Source organism: Pseudopodoces humilis, chromosome 11, assembly GCF_049639895.1.
Source record: "Pseudopodoces humilis isolate 2021_Gansu_Grassland_sample_001 chromosome 11, ASM4963989v1, whole genome shotgun sequence".
In the NCBI taxonomy this organism is placed as follows: Eukaryota; Metazoa; Chordata; class Aves; order Passeriformes; family Paridae; genus Pseudopodoces; species Pseudopodoces humilis.
In genome coordinates, this window is record NC_142210.1 from 13,841,663 (window position 1) to 13,866,990 (window position 25,328).

Genomic DNA, 25,328 nt, shown 5'->3' on the forward strand with positions numbered 1-25,328 from the left:
TTTTCATGTATGCATTTTCAGTAGCTCTGCAGATAAAACAGCAAAAAACCTGCATATGTTTGTAACTGTAGTTAGCTCTGTGTGTACAGAATTAGTAAAGCAGAGATATGCCTAATGACTGAATCTACAGAACACAGCCCATGGCTTTTGAAGGCTCTATGAAAAATAAACAGGATATTCTGTTAGCAACCCTGCGGGAATTATTGCACTTCACTGAGGAAAGATGCCAATAACCTCCGTTTTGACCTACATAGATCATTCTGTTTAGGAAGGTAAGGGAATGCAATTCTAGATCTCTTCTCTGCTCAAGTCACCAAAGCTCTGAAATTCAGCCAGGCCTTCATTTTAAACCTCAGCACTAAGGACAGAAGAGTTTATTTATCAAAGAATGAAACATCAAAAATGGCAGTGTCTTGAAATATTGATACTGGTCATGCAGAGTCTCCTGTATGTTTGGGGTGGGGATATTCAGTGAGCACAATGAGTCTGATCCTCCAACAGCCACATGGAGTCTGAACCTCTGCCTGTTTCTCTGTGCCAGATGGGGTCTTTCTCCACAAACTGCAAGAGGAGCACTGGCATATCTCTGCAATGTCATCAAAGCAGTCTGTCTTGGTTAGTTTTCGAATCGGTGCTACTCTTGCATTCTGTTTTTCATAGGGTGCACTGTGCAGCTTTGCAGACTGGGACTGAAGTGATGAAGCCTGGAGAGAAGAGGCATACAAGAAAAATTGCCATAATAACTATACAGTACAGATACTATTTTGTATATAAATAGGCTTTAAAATTATGTTCCTTAAGGAAAAATGCCATATTGGCCCAGTTTACTCAAACAATTCAGCTTTCATTGGAGCAATGAGAAAGGCAGCCTGTGACTCTCACAAGGGCTAGTTGGTTTGGAACAGTGTAGGCTACACTACCCTCAAAGAGGAGTAGCTCATACAGATGAAAATGGAAAATGTCTTGAGCCCTATTTACCCAAAGGGAAGTTGAAGGGGAGAACTTCCACTGTTAGAGATGAAAGTACATGGAGCTTTTTCTGTTTCACTTGGCAGCCCACCAAAGGTAACACTTCACCCGTGAGACTGACAGTGCAGGAGCATTATGAGGTTGGCCTTCCACTCTCCAGCTTAAGACCACTCTGGGTTTGCTTGGTGTTTATAAAAGCTTGGGCTCTTAAGAAAGTTTTGTGAAACTGGGGCCTGATTGGACCTGTACAGAGCAGATGTGTGTGTCAGTAATGTCACCAGGAGCTCATGGCACTGTGCCTGTGTTCAGAACCAAACCCCGTGGGCTCCTTGGCCATCTATAGATAAAGGCAGACCTGCATGTTGGCAGATGCAACACCACATTCAGTTTCACAGGCATTGGCTTAATTTAATTCAGTCACTGCAGAAGTAGGAAGGACCTGGGAGAAGCCTTTCTTCTTAAGAGTTGCAGCAACTCACTTTTCAGATCCACAAATCATCAGGAAAAAAAACCACTGTGACCAACTTTATCACTGTTTAGGGTCATTTTTAAGTACAGAGCTGCTGCTCCAAGTTTACAGCTACACAACAAAACAAATTAGTTGCACGTCAAAATAACTGGAACTTATCTAATATGGGGTGGATAAACCAGCATTTTTTCACCAGAGACTTGAAGACTACAGGCAAAAAAAGTATCTTTAGATATAGATAGAAAACCTCTTTCTTGAGAAGATATGAAGATATGCTCACATCCTTTGAAGATGAAGCTTTGGATAATTCACTGGCAGTTCAGCCAGTGATTCCCTGATTGCAAACAGCTTTCTTTAGGCCATGCCTGTACCTTGTACTGCAATAATTCTTTGATGTCAAGTGAAATAATCCGATAGAGAAAATTAAAATACGAAGCATTTTAGCTACAGGAAAGGGAAGAAAAATCTTTATTGATTGGGATGGTGAAATCTGCTCAAAAAAGGTTGGCAGTAGTTAAAAAGAGATCAACAGCCTGGAGAACCTGATTCCACGTCGTTTTGGTATGCATGACTAAGAGTAAAAATCAGGAAGTAATGCCAGAGTTTAGTTAATCTTTATGGACATAGTGGGTGGTTGTTTCAGTTGTCTTTTCCCCCAATACATTAAAATAATTTAGAGCTGAAGCCCAGAGGTGAAGAATTTAGAAAAATTTTAGAACTTAGAAGTGAAGTAGTTAAGAAGATTACTTTGTTAAAGCTGGTAATTCCTAGGGTGTGTCACCAACTGGTTTAAAGTTCTCTCATCAGCTGGAAGCATGCATCACCCGTACACCTTCAGGACTGGCTTAATCCCATCCTGCCATTGCTACTCGCCAAAGTGTAGCAGTGTCCTTCCTCTTTTCCCAGCCGAGATTCCCTCTCCCTCCACCCCGACACCTGTGTGCTCCCCAAGTATCTTGCTCGTCACCTAACTAACCCGGCAGCTACCATCGCTACCTGTTACTTGAACCTGAAATCGGGAGAGCACCATCCTTGTGGCAGCAGCAGTTATTTCTCTGGATAACCAGAGATGTATCTCCACCTTCAATTTTGTTCGGTGCGGTTTTGTGGCTGGAGATAGGCAGGAGGCGGCCCAGCACCTGCTGATGACGGTGTGTTGTGAGAGCGCTGTGGCCGGGGCAGCCCAGCAGTGCCCACGGCCGCTGGAGCCGCCCGCACGCTCTCCGGCCGAGGAACCGGCCCCCGGCAGAGCAGCCCTGGGGCTGCCGGGTTTGTCCCTTCTCTCTGCTTCTACGGAGAAGCAGGGAAAGCCACGGACACGCTCGGCTGCCGAGGCTGGGTGCTCGGGCGCCGGGAGCAGTGGCCAGAGAGGCGGCCCGGGTGGCTGCACGAGTGGCGGGCGGCTCCGCCGGGAGGGCTGCGGTCCCGGGGAAGCCCGGCTGCCGGCGGGGGCGGCGGGTCTGCCCGGGCGGAGGGGCAGAGCCGCCGCGGAGCTGCAATTGCCTCGCTTTGCCTGCGCGATATTTCTCATCCAAACCTCGATCACGTAGGATTGCGTAGAGGAGGGCGAGCGGGAGCAGCTGCAATTCTCCCCGAGCCCGAAGCCCGGAGCCCGGCTCCTGCCAGCCGCCGCGGGGCTGCGGGGCTCCCCGCCGCCTTGGCAACAGCCCTGCGCTGCGTGGGCGTCCGGGGGGGCTTCCCCAGCCCCTCCCTCCCCTCTCCTCCCCCCACCTCTCCTCGCCTCCCCCCTCCCGGGTCGGGCAGGAAGATGCAGGCGGGAAGCGGGCGCGGCTCGGCTCCTCCTCGCCCCGCCGCCGTCGGGCGGCACCGCGGAGCATCCTGAGCCCCGCACGGAGCAGCAGCGGCAGTGGCAGCCGCACCCCCCCGCCCTTCTCCTCCTCCACCTCCTCCCCGCCTTGCATCGCTCCTCCCGCCGCCGTCCCCGCCGCGGCAGCCGGGCCCGGGGCCGCCCCGGTGCCGAGCGCTCGGCGGCCGCCCGGCCGGCCGGACGATGTGGGTGGGTGCCGTGGGGGAGAGCCGGTGCCGGGGCAGAGGCGGCGAGCAGGGCAGGAGAAGCTGCGCCAGCCATGGCGCTGTGAGCCCGGGGCGCCGAGCTGCGGCGATGTGAGCCCGCACTCGCGGCCGGGCGCTTCTTTTTTTTTTTTTTTTTTTTTTTTTTTTAAATTTGATTTTTTTCCCCTTCTTTTTAATTTGTTTGCTGGCCCTCTGCTTTTCCCCGTGGCTGCTTTTTCCTTCCCCTCCCGCCCTCTCTGAGAGCAGAGTGGGTAGGGGGGGAGAGGAGAAAGAGGAGGAGTGCGAACAGAAATGCAGCGCGGCTCTCCCTGAGCCCGGCCGCGGAGCCGCGTCCATGTGCGCGCCCTGCCGCGCAGCGCCTCGGAGCCACCGCGCTGGGGCCGGGGCTGCCCGCGGGCCGAAGGGTCTCTGACTCATCCCACAGCCCCTCGCCGGAGGGCGGCCGGAGGGAGGAAGCGCCGCCGCCTGCGCCCGGGCGGAGCGGAGCGGCACCGCGCCGCAGGGACCCGCGGATCCTCCGCGTCCCCCTATCCTTTGGACATAGCGGACCTTCGCCAGCGGGGCGGCCGCTCCCGGATCTACGCGGCGCTGCCGGCCCGGCCGGGGGTCTCGCCGACGACCGCCTGCGCCGGGATTTGCGCTCCTCGGGGACAGACCCAGGGGGGGCGGAGTCCGGCGCCCAGCCAGGGTTGTTAGCCCGGGCGCCCTGCTCCGCCTGGCCGGCTGAGCCCTCCCCGGCGCCGGGACTCGGGGCTGCAGCGCGTTAAGCGGGTCGTCCCCGGTCCCCGCGGGGCGCGGCGGCGGCTCGGCCCCAGCGCGCCCGGGCGGCGCACCCCGGAGCGGAGCGGCGCGGCGCGGGGGGCCCATGAGCGGCGATGGCAGCGGCTATCGCCAGCTCGCTGATCCGGCAGAAGCGGCAAGCGAGGGAGTCCAACAGCGACCGGGTGTCCGCCTCCAAGCGCCGCTCCAGCCCCAGCAAGGACGGACGCTCCCTATGCGAGAGGCATGTCCTGGGGGTCTTCAGCAAAGTGCGCTTCTGCAGCGGCAGGAAAAGGCCGGTGAGGAGGAGACCGGGTGAGTACGGCGGGCCGAGGACGTGGGAACCCGCTGCGAGTAGAGGGGCAGCCCCGGACCCGGGATGGCTGCCCCGGGGCACCGCCCGGTACCGGCTGGGGGGCGAGGCTTGCTCCGCGCTCAACTTTGGCCTGGGTCCTGGCGGGTCTCTTCCGCTGGTCTGATGGGACGGGTGGGCAGTGACCTGCTGCCAGCATCCCTTCACCACTGTCCGGATCATGAGCACAGAGGGTCCTCCGGCAAGAGCGGCCCAGCCGTTTCATCTATCCAAGCTTCACCCAGAATTGTATTTTTCCACTTCCTTGTAGTTAAGTTTTAAAATGGTCTCTCATTTTCTGCATGGAGACAGGGAAATCGATAAACTGAGGATCAGTTAAAATTGTGGCCATTTGATAACTAAATCCATCAAGTGCTACTTCAAGAGCAGAGTTGTACAGGGAATTTCATTAGCTTAGAAAGCTCTCTTGATGGCAGCTACACAACCAGTTACACCTGGTATTGAGTTTGTGAGGACCTAGAAATGCTCTTTAGGGTAGTCCTTTTTTGTCTTCTTTCTTTTCTTTATTCTTTTGTGCTTGTGTGTGCCAGTCTTGGTTCCTTGTGAAGAACTTCGCCCCAGTGTACGCCCTAGTGCTCACGTTCCCGCAATGAAGTCCCACCACCCACAGTTTCAGTTCTGAGCATTGCTTTGTGCTCTCGGCTGTCCTTGGTGGGTGTGAGATCTCAGCACCTGGCAAGAATATAGCCCCCCATAATTTCTGAGTAGAATTATGATTTATTGTCTTGCTTTATTTTTTTTACTGCTGTAAGTCCCCATAAAGGTAAGAAAACAGAGGTTGGTTTGGGAAGCTGCTGTGAAGAGGTAGTTTGCTCAGATGTTCTTAAGTATAATGGTTAAAAAGGAGAGATACTCATTCACTTAGCCATTAGGATGTACCATCAATCTGTGTAACCCTCCCATGTTTTCCATATACATTAGTATTGTGTTTGTCGATGAGTCTCTCCATGAAGCCTCTTCTCCACAGCTGAGGTCTGTTGGTAATGACTCTTCACCAAGGTGTCAGAGGTAGCTAAGGCTGCTCCTCTTGCCTGTAGACAGATGTACATGACTGGGACTCATCTGAGCAAGGGAAGGAAATGGGACAAAGCCTCTCACCATAGAAGGCCACTTCTTTCAACACTGTTGTCAGTAAAGGGGAAAGAATAATCATTCTGGATTGCTGTTAGCACTCTAAATTCACAGGCTGTGGGGCAAGGACCGTATTTAGCTATGAGAATGTTTGAGGACTCAATGCATGGGTTAGGCTGTGCAAACCATTTTCTTTAATGGTCTGCTTTAAAGCAGCTGTCACAAGAGGCTGTAAAATACTTGAAATATAGCGTGACTTGAAATATTCGAAGGGGAAAAGTTGCCTATCTTTTTTTTCCTGCTCAAGTTATGATGAGTGGTGGCTTGCTGGACTATCCTTACAGTTAATCTGTGAGCCAAGACCAGAATACAGCTCTTGCCCAAAAAGTGTTGGCATTTTGTCTCAGGAATCATTCTTTGCAGGATCAAGAATAGGAACTGGGAGTCTTACTATTCCTCTTTCCTCTCCATCTTAATCTGCTATTAAATGCAGTCTCCTAAGGATTAAAAGGGCTGAGAAGTGTAGCTCTGTTACCTAGATTCCAAGATGCCCTGTCTCATGAAAGTTTGAGTGACTTCCAGCAGGATGTGGTTGGGAAACCTTTCTGTTGGTCCTACCCCAGTGCTCCCAGCTACACAGGTCCAATTCTGCTTCCTTGGACTCAGTAAATGCCTGTGAAGAATGGGTGAATGTAAAGAATTCCCTCAACTTGCATGGACTTTCATGCTGAGAAATTTTCAATAAATTACAGGCAAGAATGATTTTAGGAAATCTTTTTATTGACTTAGAAGGAGGATCAGTGCTACTCAGTGTTGTAAAAATAGAGCTGCTCAATCTTCAGAGCTGTCAGTCAATCCCTTCTTACCAGTACTGTATTCATTTTATAAAATCTAAGAACTAGAAGAATGAACTTGCTATGAAAAAAAAATCTAAATGTCCTTTCCAAGGCCATGGACTGTGTCTGCTTTAGTTCCCTACATCCATCTTTTAACTGGGGATTTATTTCACTGATACATCGTATTCCTGGTCTTGGGCGTGCTGCTCAGGAGGCAGCATGCTACAGGGATTCTGCTGCTCAGATTGTTTATGCAAAGGAGTGTATTGTGCCCAGATAACTTGCTCCTTTCAGAATCCAGTTTCTGCACAGAAAATGACATGCAAATGAATTGGAAGTGGTTTAAAGAAATGTGCATACATTGTGCAGTGACCCACAACCCCAGTGATTATGTGTACTTAATGATATGCTGGTTCAGTAGTTTGCAAGTCAGTGAAGGGAATTTCAACACTCTGTTGAAAAGAGGTACAGTTGTATTTGGAGATGATACAGTGCTAGAGGATCTCGTCGTACCTTTTTAAACATGACCTTGTCTTGTGACTGTGGGGAGTAACTGTCAAAATACTTCGAATTTACAGAGTGGTTTTCATCTACAGCACTCAACGAGCTCTACCGAATGGAAAGGATTCTTCCCATTTTGCAGAAGGCAATACCAACCCCAGCTATGGAGCAGCTACCTGACACAGAGACCTAATTCCCAATGCAGGGACCAGCACAGCACACTTTGGGCCCTGCTGCCACTGAGCTCAGGATGCAGCAGTGGTGGAGCTGTAGCTTGCACATTACGCAAATCCAACTCTGATGGAGGTTCATGTTCCCTTTGCTCTTTGCTTCTGTAAAGTAACTGTGTGAGCATTGATTAAGTAAGCTGATTATTACATGTTTTAATATGTGACTCAAACTGTAACTAAAATATTCAGTAAAGACGTGGGTGAGCAGAGGTACTTGGCACTGGTTGGCACCTTGTGCTCCACTTTGCCTGTGTGGAGTGACACACTCCTGCTCTCGTATGGGAAGGGAGAGTTTGCACCCCAGAGCAGCTGAGTCTCGTGTACTGGGCATGAGTACTCAAAGGTTTTGGTAAGTTATGGGGAACCACATCCATGCAGGGATATCTTGTGTAATCAAAGCGATCTGCTCCTGGGGAAAACAGACTGCAAAAACATCTCATTTGTTGTTCATAATAGGGACTGTGTTGTAAAATGAGAACAAATTTTGTCTGTCTTTTCAGTGGGCAAAGGCAGCTGTCTCACGTGCACAGTGTGTTCTTTTAGAGCTCTTGGATGTGTTTCGCTCCGAGATGACTTACTGGTGTAAGATAGGCCAAATAAGGACATTGAGTGCTGTGGACTAAACTGAACATTTGGACATGTGGGCTTAACCCAATTATTGTGAGTTAATACAGGTCACTTGCTACAGTTGTGCATCTATAAATTATATATTTTGCTCTGAACCTCAGTGACTTGATAAAGGATTCAAAAGAAATTACTGTATGGCATGGCTTGTTGGTGTGGCTTCAAGAGGTCCTCAAGGGACTGGTGGATCCAAGAGTTCAATGCAGGAGACGAGACAAGCAGCTCTCTCCATATGACTTCCCTGCAAGCAGAGTTGAACCAAGTACTTTCATCCTCTTTGTGTCTGTATTAAAGCATCCAAGCATGTTCCTTCTTCAGCTGTTTTATAGCAGTCCAAAAAGCCTGGGCTGGTGGGTCCAGCTTGTTTATGCAAGCTGTCACTGTTGCTTCACCAGCCATCTTCCCAGGCAGAGCGAACCCCAGAGAGCTGGGGTAGAGGTGGCCCTCCATCATGCCATGGCCACTGAACAGCAAAGCTGAGCAGTTTGGCAGCCTTACATGAAGGGAAACAGGCTGGAGCATCAGGCACAATGTCTGTGGGGACTGAAATAAAATGAAATGAAAGCCCCAGCTGAAAAGGTGTTACTACTTGGGGAAATCATGTTTGAATTGAGGCAGTTTTGGGTCAGGCAATGCCAAGGACTGTGTAGCATTGTCTCCGTCCCCTCAGATGCTGCTTTTATAGATAAGTTACCAGCTCAGAATGCAGAGCTCATTCTCAAACAGCCTTTTCACCCCAGGGAAAAAAAAAAAAAGTGGTTTTTTTAATTCTTTTTTTTTCCCTGTCTGATACATATTTTGTGCTCTTCCACGGAAAAGATGCTTTTCCTTTAGGATATATAAAGGCTTCTTCCAAAGTGAAGGAAATGGCTAGCACACAGAAAAAAAGCAGTAACTTAAAACTTGTTTTCCCTTTGTGGTATTTCTTATTTTGAATAATAAATAGAGATTTGGAACTTAAAATAGATGGATGTAAATATTTTTGCAACAGTATAAGTAATATATAAGAGCAGCTTTAATTGAAGGACATAGAAGGACTTTGTTCATTCAGAGATACATTTAAAATATTTGAGAAGTCTGTCATCTGCAAGCTGTTAAATTCCTCGACTTAAATACTGAAGTCCTTTCTGATTTCATGCAGGGTGAAAATGATGATTGAAGCTCAGGGTGAAAACCACCATTTGAGCTCAGTGCTTGCCTGCTTTTGTGGAGTGGTGCATGTCAGAACAGCTGTAATACCTGCCCAACCTGTGGAATTTGTCCACTTTGTTGCTACTGTCAGGATGCCGGCTGCATTACCCAGGGCATAGCTGCTCCCTGCAGGAGAATTCCGTCTGGATCCCGGCTCTTCTCTGGAAGTGTATCCATGCATGTCTGGGTGTGTGCCCAGCCAAGGGGGGTCCATCTCATTCTTCTACCTGCTCCTCTGCAGAATTTGGTGCTGTGCCCTGTATCTAAGAAGTGGCTGACAGGAGTGGAAATGGCTGGAAATGTGGCATCACCTGGACAGCAAGAGCTTGTAAAAGTGCTAGCTAAGGGCAATGGATGCCAAGTCTCCAGCTAGACATGAGCCTGGATAACAGCAAGGGCAAGGGCATAGTCCTGAGGGCATGTGTCCTCCTTGGCTGGGGCAGTGCTGTCAGCTCCTTCTGCACCACCCTTGCTAATGAATGCCAACATAATCAGGAGGGAGGAAGAGGCTCTCTCCTGCTCGTGACAGCTCGGCAGATGGGTTTCATTTTATCCAGTTGATCCCTGGGGGTGGTATCACTCACATTCGTGACTTGCAGATGTGGTGGATGTCACAGTGCTTGGCTGTGCTCGGTTACTGTGGGGTCAGATAGCAACCCAGAGCTCTCAGTCTCTAAAATCTGGGGAAAAGCTGCAGGTTCCTGGCTTTCTCCAGAGCATGGAAAACTCAGCTGCCAGCCTGCTTCCCAACACAGCCTATGGGTGTGCATGTCAGTCAGTAAGCTGCTTCGTACTAGTTCTGGACTGAGTAAGGCTGATGCCAAGAAAATCCATGGAAATCATCCAAGCTCTGAGAGGGATGGATATCCTCTGTCCCCATGGCCTCAGGGGTAGCTGTGCTTGTGAGAGCAGTGGAAATTGTTAGCCACCAGAGGCTCACCGTTAGATCAGTACGAATGATTGATTCCTCCATCACCAGCCAAACGGGAGAGTCAGGGCAAAAAGTGGTTCATAAGTGATTATATTCCTTCACCATAAAAGATCCATATAAATCAATTTATCATTGACTAATACAGCTGTTGGGTTGTGGTTTTTTTTTGGGAGGTGGGGTAAAAGGTGCAATTTCATTTAGAAGATTCTAATATGTGTATTTTTTTTTTTAACTTTCAGGTATTCTTCTAAATTAAATGTTCCTTTGAAATATAAACCCAAAAGCTGGAGTTCCAAAAAAATACCAAAATGGAGACAAGGTTTTCTTTCTTCCTTTCATCCTTGCTTTTCTGAATTCAACACAAATTCAGAATAATTCCAGTAGACCAGATACTTCATATTTTAACAGATAGGCTACCTATTAACCAAAACAATAATCAGGTTGACTTGGGCAGTGAGGAGAGCAGAGCTGCCATGGGAGCTGACAAGGCTGTTTGAGAGACAAACATCATCATGAGTCTTACTGTGGTGGGGAGCAAGTGAAAACGCAGTTGGGCTTATTGCTTTCCTTCCTTCCCCTCCCAAGCAGGAATACCATGAACCACAGTGACCAGGTAGACATTTGTTTCACCCCTCTGATGTTTATCTCATTTGATCTACCCTTCTGAACAGTCATATGCACATTATTTCTGGGATTTTTCTAGTCCTGCTAAGTTGAAACCAAGCTGTAATTTGCTATTATTAAAATCAAAGGAAGAATTTTATCAAGCAAAACATCTAAGAGATTGACATCCCTGTCATATTTGCAAGCTCCATGGCTTGGCAGAAGGTGACCAAGAACATAGGCAAGAACAGGTCAGAGAAATCAGCTCTAAAGAACTAACTTTCAAATAAAGAACTAATCATTGATTACAGATACGTTTCTGTATGCTCTGTGTGCTGTCACAGTGTCATTGCCATGACTGCATTATTGTCTTGTCTTGATCTTGGAAATGTCTTGAGAAGTGACCTGAAGTCATACTGAAGTCATCTGCTCTGTGCTTGGGCTGTACTTGCTGCAGTCTGTCAGGGAGCAGTGCCTTCATACTCTGTTCTCCTGTTCAATACGCAGTTCCTCTCTATTCCCCAGCTAACACAAGATTCTTCGAGTTAATGCATTATCCTTTCTGAGCGTGGAGTAAGCTACTACATCTATTGTTTTAACTTTGCCCTCTTCTGACATGTAGCAGAATCCTGAAATAACTCAGCCCTTCCAGAGGCTGGTTTTACTTTGCATCTCTATTAAAAGCTGTAGGAGAGCCATGGATGCCCTCATGGGTGCCTCTTATCCAGCTTGCAGGAACAGGGGGTTTGTGCTTTGAGGGAGTCAATGCAGAGACTGAGTTTGTGCAGCACGGTCACAGGGCTGTCGGGCTACAGCTTCTTAACACTACCTCTGAAAATAGCAGCTACAACACATTTCTAAAATGGTAAAGCAGAAGGCATCTTTCTTGGGAGCTGTGGAACACAACTGTGGGATTCACTGTTCAGGCAGACCACTCACTTCGGCTTTTCCAGCCCCCACGCTGCAGCTCAGACAAATAACTGCTTGTTCCAAGCACTGAAATGGAGCTTTCTGACACTGATGGAGCTTATGTGGCTGCTGAGAAAATGCATCTGGATGCAAGCTGGCAGTTGTCAAACATCTCTTCTGTCCTGTGTTCATTCCAGAATGCCCTGGCTAAAGGTGACAGAGGGACAAAGCCACAAACCAGGGTGATGTCCTGAGTCCTGAGCCTTTGCAGTCTTCTGGGAGGAGCTGCTGGCTGGTTGCTGGTGTGATGAGGCTCTGTGCAGCACCTCTGGGCAGTTCTGCTCTCTGCCCTTTCCCTGTGGAGTGGGCTGCACCGGGAGATGAAGGTTAATGCTGGAAGCAGCAGCATCATGGAAGGGATCTGTGCAGCTGTGTTGCTGCATCTGCTCTGTGGCTTTGGGTTTGTCATGAGGAGGTGACTGCTCTGCTGTGCCAGGGTACCCACTGAGGAGATGCTGCATGGGGTTCTGTGGCTCTAGGCAGAGCTCTCAGTTTGGAAGGGAAGTAGCAGTAGCAGTTCCTTTCTCTTCTTGGCAGCATGTGCACCTGTTGTACCTGAAGTATTGTGTGGGAGGTGGAATTTTGTGCAATCCGGTCTGACTTGCATCAGTGCCCTCTCCTTCAGAGCACAAAAACAAACTCAATTTCCAATGGTGCTTGGCTGGCACTGCTGTGTTCTAGAAGAGGAACCCTCAGCTGTGGACCTCTGGCACTTCCCTGGCCAGAAGGTGGGCAGCTGTGGTAAAAGGAGAGAAGCAGTTATGCTGTCACCTGCCTGTGTTCCTCATCTTTCTTCCTGGGACCTTTTCATCACGATAGTTCTTGTTCAGAGTGTGCAACTTCATTGATGTCAAAAAATGGCTGCGTTCCTCTCATGGTGGGGGCTGTATGTGAGGATGAGGATCCAGGGCTAGATAATAGCCACTGCAGTGGTGGAGGGCACAGATCTTCTCTCACATCCCACAGCAGCATCTATGGAGTGCTCTGTGCACTCCTGGCTCACCTTCCCTCCAGCAGCCTGCTCTGTTAAGGGCATGTGTTACATCCAATGGACAGCTAAGTGCTGTGAACTGGCAAAATAGCCACAGAGAGGCAATGTAATTCTGTTACTAGTGCCTTTTCTCCTGAAACGCGATTGCAGCTATGATAAAGATAAAATCCCCCTGAAATGTTCCTTTCTTGAGATACTTAAGCATTTTGGATTGAAATGAAGGAAGAAAAGAAAGGTCTTGGGGTTAATAGAACATGTTCACTTAATTGATATTTATCTAGAATAGCATAGTTGGCTGTCTCCTCCCCTTGCTGGCTGCACAGATAGTTTCTTCGCTTAGAAGTTGTCACCCATGTTGCCTGAGCTGCCAAATAAATACATCTCATTCATTCCCCACAGCAAAACTGTTTGCAAAAGGTCAAGGGGATGGGTCTGCTGCCAATGAAGCCAGGCTGCAAAAAGCCAGTCCACATTTTCCAGAACATTGAGAACCAGTAGATACTTTCAAAAAGATAGCTAGTTTTGGCTTCCAGCACCCAGCTTAGGATTGGGTTGCTGAAGGGTTCTCCTGCAGGAGATGCAAGGATCAGATGCTGACAGGTGACAGGCTTGGACCATTCACCTGTTCTGTAGCTGGTGGTTTTCCTGGCACAGCTCCTGTAACTGGAGCTGGGGTGAGTCACTGGCTGCCTCTGGTATCGATCTGCAGCCGTCCCTGCGGTCGTTCTGTGGTGATCAGCATCACACTCTTGCAGGGATTGTCTCTTACTGTGGCTAAAAGGTGGTGTAACCAGTAATTCTCTGCTGGCTCTTACAGTGAGGTGTGGTACTCACCAGTATGGGCTCTGCCTGCTGGCAGGCAAACCCATCAGTATTGAAACATTTTGAAATGTTTCTTTTGGCTTTCATTTAATTTCATTCCATGCCACTCCTATCTTTTTTGCTTCCATAAACATTTCTTCTATTTTTCTTCCCGTTTCTTTTTCTACTCTACTTTCCATTAAATAAATTCTAAGATTTCAGAGCTACAGCCCCATAACAGCTCTTGAATGATTAGCAAGCACCAAGTGAAGTTTTAGAGCTTTCTGAGCCCTTATGGGCAGCTGGGGGAGTAGGAGCTTTGTTCAGAAACCTGTTGGAGAGGCAGATTTTCTGTTTTCACTCCATCTGCATGGTGTCATCCTTAGCACATGCATCCCTGGAGAGGGAGCTCACTGATTTCAGCTCTGTTCCGAGATGGCAGTTGGGTGGCAAGTGAACCTGCCTGTCTCACTGGAGTCCTGAGTGCTGCCTGGTACCAGAAATGAGGTGTTTGTGCTGAGAGATGAGCAGTAAAATATCATCGTTATTTAAAGCAGAGCTTTAGATGGAACAAAGTGGATGATGGCTTTCTTACACCTGGAGAGTTTTCATCAGTCTGAAGAAAATCTTTGGCTCTAATAAAAAATTAAAATAATTATGCAGATTAAAAAAGGTATCTTTTCACAAAGCAAAAGGAAAGAACTTCGAGTCATATGGTGGACTTTTGGCCATTTTTAGCATGATCTTGCTCTTGGAAGTATAATGTTTCAGACCAGAATGTCACAAACTGCACATTTTCATTATGCATTTGGGTGTTGTATAAGATTTGTTGAAATTTAGTAACACCATAGTTTTGAGTAAAAAATGCTTCCAAACTGCTACAGAAATGCTTAAGCTGCACTAGTGCAGAGAGCAAAAAAAATCCTTCTAATGCAACCTGACTGATTCAAGCTTTAATTTTTTCCAGATCACAGGCTCATTACCTGTTAAATAAAAGGATTTCACATGCTTATCCCATTGGAAAATGCTGTGAGATTGCCTGAGGAATACTGTAGTAAAAGAGGATGTTATCACTCGGGACTGTTTAAAGCTTGCAGAATGACACTGGGACCCAAATTTTTCCCTGAGTTACCATCCAGTGATTATCCAGGGCACTTCTGTGAGCTGGTCTTGGTAGGACTAAGTCCCTTTCCCAAGACTGATAGCATCTGAAGTGATGAATTTCTTGTCAGTGCTTGTTGGTAGTATGTTCTGTCCATTTTCTATTTTAATGAATTTACTTTTCTAGGTATTCAGAGCAGGGTGCAAGATTGATGTGGTTGTTTCCATAGCATGTTTTGTTTATGTGAGGGATTTCTCAGTCTCAGTGTTTCTGCAGTATTTCAGTCCTGCTGGATTGATAGGGGAAGTGAAGAGATTTAGCATCTGAGAATAGCATAAATCCCAGCACTATGGCAGGCCTGAACAGCAGGGATGGTGTCTGCTCTGCTCATGTGAGCACTATTAGTGATGGGGTGCCTTGCATGGGGCACTTGAAGGTGAGAGGAAGTGGGGACTCTATGGTGGAGCCCTTCAAAAACTCGGAGTATAGAATGTGCTAATGCCATGGAGTCATGGTCACCCAGCAGCAGGGCTGAAAGGGACCCCCACTGCTGAATAGTCCAACCTCAGTCCTACACTGATTCCAGATGTGCATTTCTTAGAAGGATGTTCTTAAACTTGTTTTTTGCATCCTCCCACGGGGCAAATTCTGAGTAGAATGTTCTAATATCTAAACCACATCTTTGTAGGAAACCAGGAAGAAATCTAATTAACAGTGAAGAAGTTCTATGTTACATGTTGGAGTCAAGAGAACAAAACAAAATCTTTCTAACTGTACACACAGAGCACTGCCACAACATTCCCCACAACTTCTAAACCATCCAACAAGTCTTTAGGATGGGTCTGACATGTAGCTCTGTAGGAAACCTTCTCTCTGGGAAGCTGCAGGCCAGGAGGTGCTGCAAGCCTGCCAAGAGGTCATAGCTCCTTTTTGGTTTCTCCTCCTGTAAGCTTGAGGAGGAAAAGCAAGCAGCTTCTCCAGACATCCTTCGAGCTCACCTTTCCACCTCACTTGGGATAACATACATGGGAATATACCCCTTCTTCTCTGGTATGAGCTTTGGGCTCACTCATCCTTAAAGCTCTGCAAATGTGGGTGTTCCCATTTGTTAAATCCTCATGCAGCTCTTGAGCTGGCATGGGGAAAGTCAGGAGTTTATTGCCCGTGTTCCCCCTTTGTTTCTGTCGGCTCTGGAGCTGGCACAGCCCAGGGGGCCAGGCAGAACCACGCTTGGCTGGTTCATGAGACATGTCTGCACCCAGATGAAATGTGCCCAGTGACTGTGGGCTCACACATAATATTTATGATATCCTCTGTTTCACTCTCAGTGAATATGCTGTAATTTTAGCTAATTACACAATATGTCAGGAATAATTGCAGGGTGTTCCTCAAAATAAATAATACATTTTGTATGCTCTGCTATCCATACTTATGAGCAAGCTTTAACCTTCGGTAGCCAAGGCATTGATTGTGCTGGAAAACAACAGCCTAGGAGCTGTAGTTACAACTTCTTTTGCATTAAATTTCTCAGTTTTTAAATTCCTTTACCTGAAAAAGCATATTATGCATAAATTCTGGAATGGCCCTACATTTTTTCTGTATGCCTTTTGTTCCTGCCTGGCTTTGGTTTTATCATCAGAGCTCAAGTCAGTACAGGTGTAGAAAATTGCTCTTGAAAAGGAAATATTTTGAAATTTTGTCTGCTGCTAAAACTTACTGGATCAACAAAGCAACATAAACCACATCCTGGGGGAGGCAAAGACAAACGTGGCAGTGAACTGTATGAAGAATTGATTTTTTTTAGTTCTCTGGTCAAATAAAAGAAGTTTCTGGGGAGAAGAGGATTCAGATTCAATGCAGTATTTCATTGTACTTAAAGTGACACTTTGGATTTAATCTCTGGCTCTTTTAACATTTTTTTCATTAAATTTCCAAAGAAAATGTCATGTCAAAAGAAAAAAATGAAAACTTGCAATCTTCTCAGATATCTCTCATTTTTAGTGAGATGGAGTTTGTGTAGCTTTACCTACTCTTACTCTGAACGTTTCAGCAAAATATTCATCTAGTCAGTTTTAGTCAGAGCCAGTCAGCAATTCTGTGCCAAAATACCTGGTGGCAGGTGGGCCATCAGTTCCCATTCACTTTCTGTCCCACTGTTTCACCTGCAGTGGTCTTTGGGTTCCTCTTTGGCCCTGCAGTGCTGTGATGGCTGTTTTGTCCTTGGTGTTTGTGCAGAGTGGGTAGCTCATGTGTCATGTATGTTAGTTTGCTGTTTGCCTTCTGGGAAAACTCATCCACAGCTTCATACCTCGTTATCTTTGAGCAGTTGGCCTTAGGTGGCTGTCACATGGGATCCAGATCTTGGAGAGTGGGTGAGCTGCAGGGTGACTTCTCTACTTTCTAACATCCGTAGGCTGTGCTAAGACCATCCACAGACATGTAGCAGTGATTCCGTGTAGCACCCCCAATTTTCAATGCTTTATATGACTAATTTCTCTGCCCCTTACCTCAGATTTGTATTAACATCCCTGTAAAGCTGATTCCCTGGATATGGGAGGGCCTGCATAAATGCCCCAGACGTGCAATCACATCATTTCCACCTACTCTGCAAGTGAGAAATAAGACTTCCCTGGAAGGACTCATCTTGGTTAGAGCAAAGCAGGCATTGTGGAGGGGTGCAGGCAGGCAGCTGTGCTCCGTGCTGGAGAGCTAATTACTATTCTTCCTGGCAGGTGCTAGCACAGGAAAGGAAATCACTTCTCTGGATGCTCTTTTTGCCTACAAGGTGCCATTCTGCTCTAGTGACTCAGTGATGGTGACAGGAGGCGATTGCTTTGATGGGTACTGTCATCAGCTTGAGCCCATCATCCTTCTGAGTTAGGGTAATGTCATTTTTGGAAGCATGTCCTTCAAACAGAGCAGCCATCCCTGCCAGCACAGCCTGTTATTACATGTAATGCATCCTGGAAACACCAGTTGTTTCTCTGTAGTTATTAGCCCTGGGTGGAGATTTACACTTGAGATGAGTAAATACACGAGTGTGCCATGTAGCCCTCTTGTTCCAGAGCCATTTTCTTCTCCAAATGAATGCTTTGCAATTGGAGGGTGACACTAGCCCTGTAATCATGTTAAACTGAAGCTGGGTATGGCCTTCATTCTGCATCACTGGGAAAGGAGCTGGGATTGACTGTTTGGTGCCCCCCAAAACCATTGACCTCGTGAGCAAATCTTGATGTCATTAAGTCTGTTTCCATCTCTCCATCCTACTCACAGGCTGGGTGATGTGCCCGTGTGTTAAGCCAAATGGCTGCATCTAAACTAAAAGGCGTTCATGGCAGCTTTGCAAGGTGGGGTTGGATGCCTGGCTTTGCTGCAGAGCTCCCTAATGCCTGGGCAGCTGTTGTTACCCACCGTGACTGGATCTATGTGCAGGCAGCCTGAGGAGGCATCCAGATAAACACAAATGCTCCCCTGTGTCACTCACTTCCCTTGGCTCTGCAGTTCTTTTGCTCTCTCCCTGCCTGGATGGAGATCAGGGTGCTACAGGCAGCATTGCCTAGGCCATCCTGGCCACCCGCTTGTAGGTTTCCTCAAGGAATACATGTCCTTCAGCTCCAAACAGTTTTGCTGAGTTTAGTGACAGAAACTGGAAAATACTGTGACACTGGGAAATAAATGTCTTGCCCCTGCCTGTGTACTTCTGTGCACTGAGTGACTCCTGTGGGAGCTGAAAACACTCAGCACTTTGCAGCAGGATTTTCCTCCTCTGCACCTGCATGACACAGTTGGAGTGTCCTCCAGGATCGCCGCGTGTGGCTCACGATGCTCTGACCTGCTCTGTGTGGGACTCACTGCAGGTGCAGCCACAGCCTGGTGCAGCCATGTGCAGCATCTGCTGAAGACTTACATACATGGTTCCTGCGTGGCAGAGTTGGTCAGGGTGTTTGACCAGAGGAAACATGCTCTGGGTCTTCAAGGGCAGCAGCTCCTTTCACAGCTGGAAGTGGTGTTATTCCTGAGCTTCCCAGTTTGGGTGGATTCAGTGAATCATTGTAGTGAGTTGAGATATTAAGCTTATGTCAATAGTGATGCATTTAATTTGAGACAGCCAAATTACTTCATCTTAACTCCAAACATCCAGGAGAATTTGGCAGCTCCTGGTTGGGAAAATAACCCCAACATTTATCTCCCTCAGCTTTTCATCCCTGAGTTATGTTCTGATGCCTGTCACCATAGTAATCTGCATGGAGCTTGCTGATTTTCGTGCCGATTTATTACAAGCCTTCAATTAATACCGTGTTTCTGAAGGAGTGATTTTGGTGCCCTTCTCTGTCTACAAAATTTGCGTCTGCAAAATTTGGCTTATCGAGTGTTCTGGAACCCATCCTTTTTAAGGGAGGGGAACTGCAGTTTCTGCAGTGGCACTTAAAATGCAGAGTTAATCTAAGTAAATTAGGAGCAGTTTATGCTCTGACTTGCATGCTGGGCTTGGTGTGCTAAGGATTTGAGTGCTGGTTAGGTGAGTCATAAATCAACCTCCATTATGACAGCTGCAGCCTGAATGGGTGAAAATAAGAATAATGGAATGTGTAAATTCTGGGCTAAAATGTTTAATTGCAATAAACAAATGTTTGAAGAACATTTAGGTGAAATATGCTCCTGAGATGTATTACAGTTCCTATGTTTGCAGTCACATCCTCAGCAAAACTGTTGCACAGACACAGAAGGGAGTCAGCAGCGTGCCGAGGTGGTTCAGAGGAGAGCTGGAGATGCTTTCTCCCTGGCCAGACCCATGTCCTTAGGAGGTGCCAGAGGGACTGTTCTGGGAGCCTGCTGCTGGCATCTCTCACAGCCTTACTGTGCTAAGACCAGACAGACACTGAGCTGCAGTGAGAGAGAGCAAACAAATGGGCAAGTCTCCTGTGGAAATTCTGCAGTAGGTGCCTTCCTTGTACCTTATTGCAGGTTGCTGGATAGAAAATTGCTGCTTCCCATCTGAGCTTGCAGAGTCCTCTGTTTGACAGCTCATTGTGCAGAGAGCAGTAGCCCCACGAGCTTCAGAGTTTATGCCATAACCCACACTGAGTACCACTGGCACCCAGCACAGTAACTTCTGAAGTAGATTTAGAAGCAGTTCTGCACCAGTAAACTCAAGTGGAGGCTTGCCTGCCAACCAAGAGCATTGCTATGCATTGCAAGAATCCTTGGAGCCGGTGGCTCAAATCCCTCAAAGGTCAATAAGCCCTTCATCTTTTTTAAAAGTTCATTGGAAAGTGGCCCCTCCGAGTTCTGTGCCATTGACTTGGAAATTCAGATTAAGATGATTTCTGTGACTATGGTTGTGTTGAGTCCTTTTATAATTCCCATCCCAAGGCAAAGTGGGAACTGGCTTCCTGCAGCCTCAGGTCACTGTGTTGCCAGAGTATGGGCATTCTGAAAGTTCCAAGAAATGAGACTGTATCAGACTGCCTTCCATAGTGGAGTTGCAGCTGGAAGTTGGTGTTGTGGCCTGTTCTTTGCTGCTCCAGAGCTCGGGGTTTGGGGCAAATTGCACTACCCTACAATAAGAGAGTAGGGTTCATCCCCCAGGGGTTTAGTGCTGCTGCTTTGCTGATGGAAAGAAGCAGGAGTTGGTGCCCTCAGTGGGGCTTTGCTAAATGCTGCATTGATGCATAACCTCACAGCTCCTCTCTGCATTAGGGGGAGTTATTATACTTCTGTGTTCTCCATTTTCCATTTAAGGGGTGAGTTCCTTATTCACCTTAAACAGAAGAGCTAAATGAAGAGGTCATTAAGGAGTGATATTTCTGTCAGTGCTCTCGCTCTTTTCCCCGTAGCACACAGTAGATATCTTCAGCAGTGTCTGCAGCTTGAGGGTGAGGGATATGACTCTGCAGAGTAGCTGATTTTGCCATAGTCCTCTGGCCTTCAGTGAGCGTGGCCCTGCAGATCAAAGTGCATGTGAGCACCCTGCAACTGTCATGTCCTTGGCAAGCCCCAGGAGGATGAAGAGCACTCTGTAGCTGCATAATAAGGCAGGAAGCACAGCAGCTCATGGTGAACTGAGATGACTTTAAGGCTCAGCATCAGGACAGCAGAAATGAATAATGGCAGCATCACATTACCATTTAAGTAGAGACAGGAAGATTAGCAGTCAGATCATGATTTAGTTAGCCTCAGCTGTGCCAGAGGGCTCAGAAAGTTAAACGCAGGGCGGGCAGGTGAGTTTGGCCCATGGAAAGGGTAACTAAGGCAGATGCCCTTCAGAGGGTGTTTAGTGAGTTGTCAGTGGATGACTGCTCTCAGAAGGGTCATTAGGTGACAACTGTGTCTTCACCAAAGGGAAGTGCCCATTCTGACAGATGCTGCACACTAGGAGAGTTACAGCTTAGCTCTTGCTCTGTGTTATTGTTCTGTTCTGCACTCTGATGTCCCCATTGTGCTTCCTGAGCATGATCTTCCCTTGCATCTTCTGGAATTTGAAGGAGTTGAGCTTACTGTATCTGCATAAAGAATGTCCACTGCGTTTTCTCCAGTACTCCCCAGCTCTCAACAGCTGTATATGAGCAGCTACAACAGGATCTTTAAAGTAAGCATCCTGAAGTATAGCAGTATTGCTTATAAAGTTAGGGCTAAAAATATCCCTTGGCATATTGCATGGGAAACCTCATAGCATGGGGTCTGTACTGGGAGTAGAAGCTGCATGGAAATCTCTTCTGTTCAGTCAGTAGCTTGGGATTAAGGCAGCAAGAACATCTTTCTTATATCCATTCCAAAGTGCTTGACTTTGTGTTTTGGGAGACACTAAGTTGCTGCTGAAGTCTTGCCCATGTTAGTTCAGTTCCATTTCTGCAGGGAAAGCTGCTTCTACAGCAGAATAGAAGCGCACACGGAGGAGCCTGAGTGGGAGGAATAGGTTTATCCCAAGTGTGTTATGCAGCATTGTGCCTTTAAAAGCAAGAGGATTTGAGTCCCATTTGTTTTACAAGGCTGAGGTTAGAGAGTAGGTTTAAGTTTGATTTGTGATAAATTCTAAGAATTATAGAAAGAAAATGCTCATAGTAGTTTTTGCTTATCTGTGCTGCAATTTTTTTTCCTTTACTTTATGGTTTACTTCTTTCTCTTATTGAATATAGCCTGGAGCAGTATCACTGAGGGTAGTATAGACAAAAGTATCGTGGTTGTGGGGTTTTATTGTATTTTTTTTCCCTGGTACTCCAACAAGCACTGTCAATAATGTCTGCTAGGAAGGGTGGTTCTCTTTTTATTGCAAACCTGGAAAGTTCTCAGTCTATTTCATTGTCCTTCTGTTCTGACTTACCAGGATGTCTCAGCATCCTTATTTGACAGAGACTTACTGGTTTTGAGGTTTTTTTTCTATAGACTGAGGTTTTCAGCACAAATGCTGCAGCATAAGGGTTATGTTCCAGTGCTGAAAGACTGATAAAATCGCTCTGTAGATGGAAAGAAGTGATGTTAAAATATATGATATGACAAAAGTAGGTCTCTTAAAAGTCACGTGCAGCATTTTACCTCTGGGCTAGCAGGAAAATTCCTGTCCTGTGATTATACAATTTTCTCTTCAGGTAACAGTTCCATACTGAGAGGAGAAGATGGGCAAATCCTTGCTCCTTGTTAAAAGTTGCTTTCACCTAAAATTTTGTCTGTAGTCCCCTAGCCACTCAGTTTACTGTATGAATGGCAAATCCCAGTAGCTCACTTTATGCCCAGACATAAGACAAGAGGTTCCCTGGTGGGAAGCAGCTACTCCAGCAGCTGTTGTCACCTGTTTGTGTTCAAGCTGCTTCCTTTGTAGGCACTGGAGAGATACTGGTGGTTTTGGGACCCTATGGACCTGGCCTGGCCAGCCTGTGGGGTTTTGGGGATGCAAAGAGAGATCAGTTCAAGTGGAGAGATGCTGTACTGTATCACCCATTGCTCAGGCAACTCTCCAGCCCCTCCTTGTGTTAGATGACTCGGTGCTGGCTGTTCACCTCCCTGCACTTCTGTGTTTAGTTCAAGTAGCTAAAGGTACACAGAGGTGCAGCTTCTCACCAGCACTTCTCTGCTGTAGAAAGAGACCCAAGAAGATGAAGGAACCAGAGAAGGAGAGACCTGCGTGTCTCCTGAATGCTCTCTGATCCTTCGGTGGCTGGAAGAGGTATTTTTTTTGCTACAGGACATCCTATATGAGTGTGGGCAGGGCTGTTCCTGCCGAAGAGGATCTGTGCAGTGAGGAGAGACGGGAGCTCTGCTGCTTTCAGACTGTTAGGGCCAGGAGGAACATAGTTTTGTGTATGGCTGAGAACTCTCTGCTTCACTCCCTTTGAGTTTTACTTTTGAATTTGGGTGTGAGCCTCAAAGTTCAGCAAAACCAGGTCATATAACACATGATTTCCCCTCCAACTTGTCCCTAGGTAGGCCGTGACTCAGAAAAGGCTGGCATTATGAGGAAAGCAGTTGTTAAAGCTGACTAGGTGTCTGTCAGGTCACTAACAGAAAGGAACCCTGGGGATTACCCTGTATTTGCTATGGTGATACAGCCTTCTGGTGCAAGTGTTTGCATCTATAGAAAGGATGCAAGAAGGCATCAGGGGATCTTGGGTGCTATTCTGATAAACTCTGAAAATGTCATAAGTTATAAATAATAAGCAGATTTGGTCAGCGTTTTACTTGGTAGGCTATTTAGTAAAAGTGGGAGAGATTTTCCTGTTCCAAAATTATTTGCATGGTTGAAATATAGTTTGTATCCCTAAGAAGGAGGAAAAGGTGCTATTCTAATTCTATCCTGTAGCTAAGTCATCTTCCAAAATAAAGAGGTAAGGTCAGGGTTGTTTTCTCTCCCCGCTTCTCTTCAGAGAGCTTTAAGAAAAGACCTCCCCACTTCTCCAGCACACAGAAAGCCTCAGACTGCAGGAGCATCTTCTAAATCTCTCCTTCAGGGAGCTCTTCCATTTCATGCAAAGTACTTAAACATTAAAATTTAACCAGCGAGTAAAACTGAGGCTAAGATTCATTCAGGGACTCAAATGTAGGTGTCTCATATCAAAGAGTGCCTATTAGTGCCTTTACTATTGTGGTACTGGATAAAAGGGAGGAAGGGGACAGACTTGAGGAGGGTGGTGCAGGCACCTGAGAATGCAGGTGCCTGAGAATGCAGATTTTCATTTCCTTTAGCTTTGATGTGCTTTTCTAATGAAAAGCAAAGTTAAATCAGGCTTCTGCATTCAACAAAATAGGTAATTCATTTAAGTAAGAAGAATGAGCTAAGTGTTTTGCTAGGTGTCATTATGACATATATTGGCTTGACCAACACTAGCTCTTGGTAGATGCCCAGTACTTATTTACTGTCCCAGCATTGAGTCTTGCTGGGAGAAAACCTGACTGCAGCCTACAGCACTCACTGCACTCAAATCACATCTTTTTTAAGGCAGCATAGAAACCATCTGATGTGATTTATTCAGTGGCTTTTGTAGCTGTGAGAAAGTACCTGACTCTCCCCTGGCTAGTGTAGGGATTGCTGAAACTGAAATGCTTTGTTCCTGCAGCCTGTCTGCATCTGAGATCCCTGCTGCTGTCAGTGCAGGAGAGCAGGGTGAGGGTTCCCCAAAGGGGAGTCGTGCAGTGATGCAGCGAGAGCGGGGCTCCGGATGGGAACATTAACACACAACGTGACCACAGTTATGTAACGACCATGGCTTATTAAACAGCCTCACTAGAGGCAGGAAAGGCAGGAGCCTGACAAGATTTTGGTATGCTGCGCTGGATTCTTCCTGTCCATTGAGCCAGCAATAATTGGGTCTTATTTATTTACTTTTGGTGGGTGGTCACATAAAACCACAACCTCCTGTCACACAAGGAGGATCTCCTCCATCCAGTGAGTGTATCTGCTCACATGCAGTCAGCTCGCTTGCGTTCCAGCAGCAGTGCCTGTGGCAGATCTTAACTTGCGTGATTACAATTGAATTTGTTTTTGATGACTTAGTTTGTGTTTGATTGGTAGGGTGACGAGCAGACAGGTGGTAAAGCTGCACACCTGGCATGTGAAGTTCAAATTGGTTGTGCTTTTTTTCATGTTTCCCTTTTACCCTTCAGCAGGAAGGTACAAAATGTTGTAGAGACAATAGGGAAGACCCAGCCAGGGCATGGCTGGCTCATGACACACAGGGGCTGGGAAAGGTCCCTGTTGGAGACAAAGATTGTAATCTGCCAGATTGTATGGCACATGTTTTAGGAGGGGGGTGGGGGGAAACGTGCAGGATTTTAAAACAGAGGTAGTCTGAGGTGCCCATAAATGCTTCAGAGGTCAGGTCTGGAAATGCCTTCTTCCTTTCTGAATTTTTCTCCCCAAGTCCTACAGAGTGGGCTCACATGCGGCCCTGATTTCGGCACGCAGTTGCTCGGGGTTTACACCACTGTAATACCAGTGATTTAAGTAGCTTTTCATTGGCATAAAACTGGCACTGCATGATAGTGACTCAACCATACAAAAAGCAAGGTGGTTGGCTTCACAAGCAGAGTAAGAAACAATGGGAACGTTCTTTGCAAGAGTGCTAGCAAATACTCTTCTGAACAAGTGGCATATTCTAAATACATTAACTGTCTAATACTTCCATTTGGTAGGTAACTTTTAGAGACTTGATGTTCCATAATCTGCTTCTACTGCACCAAGTATGCATTTCATTTTATCTTCTCATCTGATCTCAATTATATTTGCCTGTATGTCTGTGTATTTTATATGAATATTTTACAACCATGCTTGAAAGGAATCACTGAAAGCGGTCTTACCTGCCAAGCACTTTTACATTTACTCAGGGCTTAATGGGGGACAAGCAAATTGGGTCTTGTGCTACTCAGTATATCTGGTAATAATT

General features: G+C 46.8%; 1 protein-coding gene across 4 annotated transcripts in view; it reads left to right on the forward strand.

Moving 5' to 3' along the window:
• The window catches only part of FGF12 (fibroblast growth factor 12), a 232,518-nt gene that overhangs the window by 130,176 nt on the left and 77,014 nt on the right, over positions 1-25,328 (forward strand). The window contains exon 1 of one of the 4 annotated variants that reach the window (XM_005524975.3): positions 4,299-4,546. The exons of the other annotated variants lie outside the window; for them this stretch is intronic. Coding sequence (XP_005525032.1) covers positions 4,348-4,546 — 199 coding nt within the window. The 5' untranslated portion in view covers positions 4,299-4,347. Of the gene's footprint in view, positions 1-4,298; positions 4,547-25,328 lie in introns of those variants that run through there. 4 annotated transcript variants of the gene reach the window in all.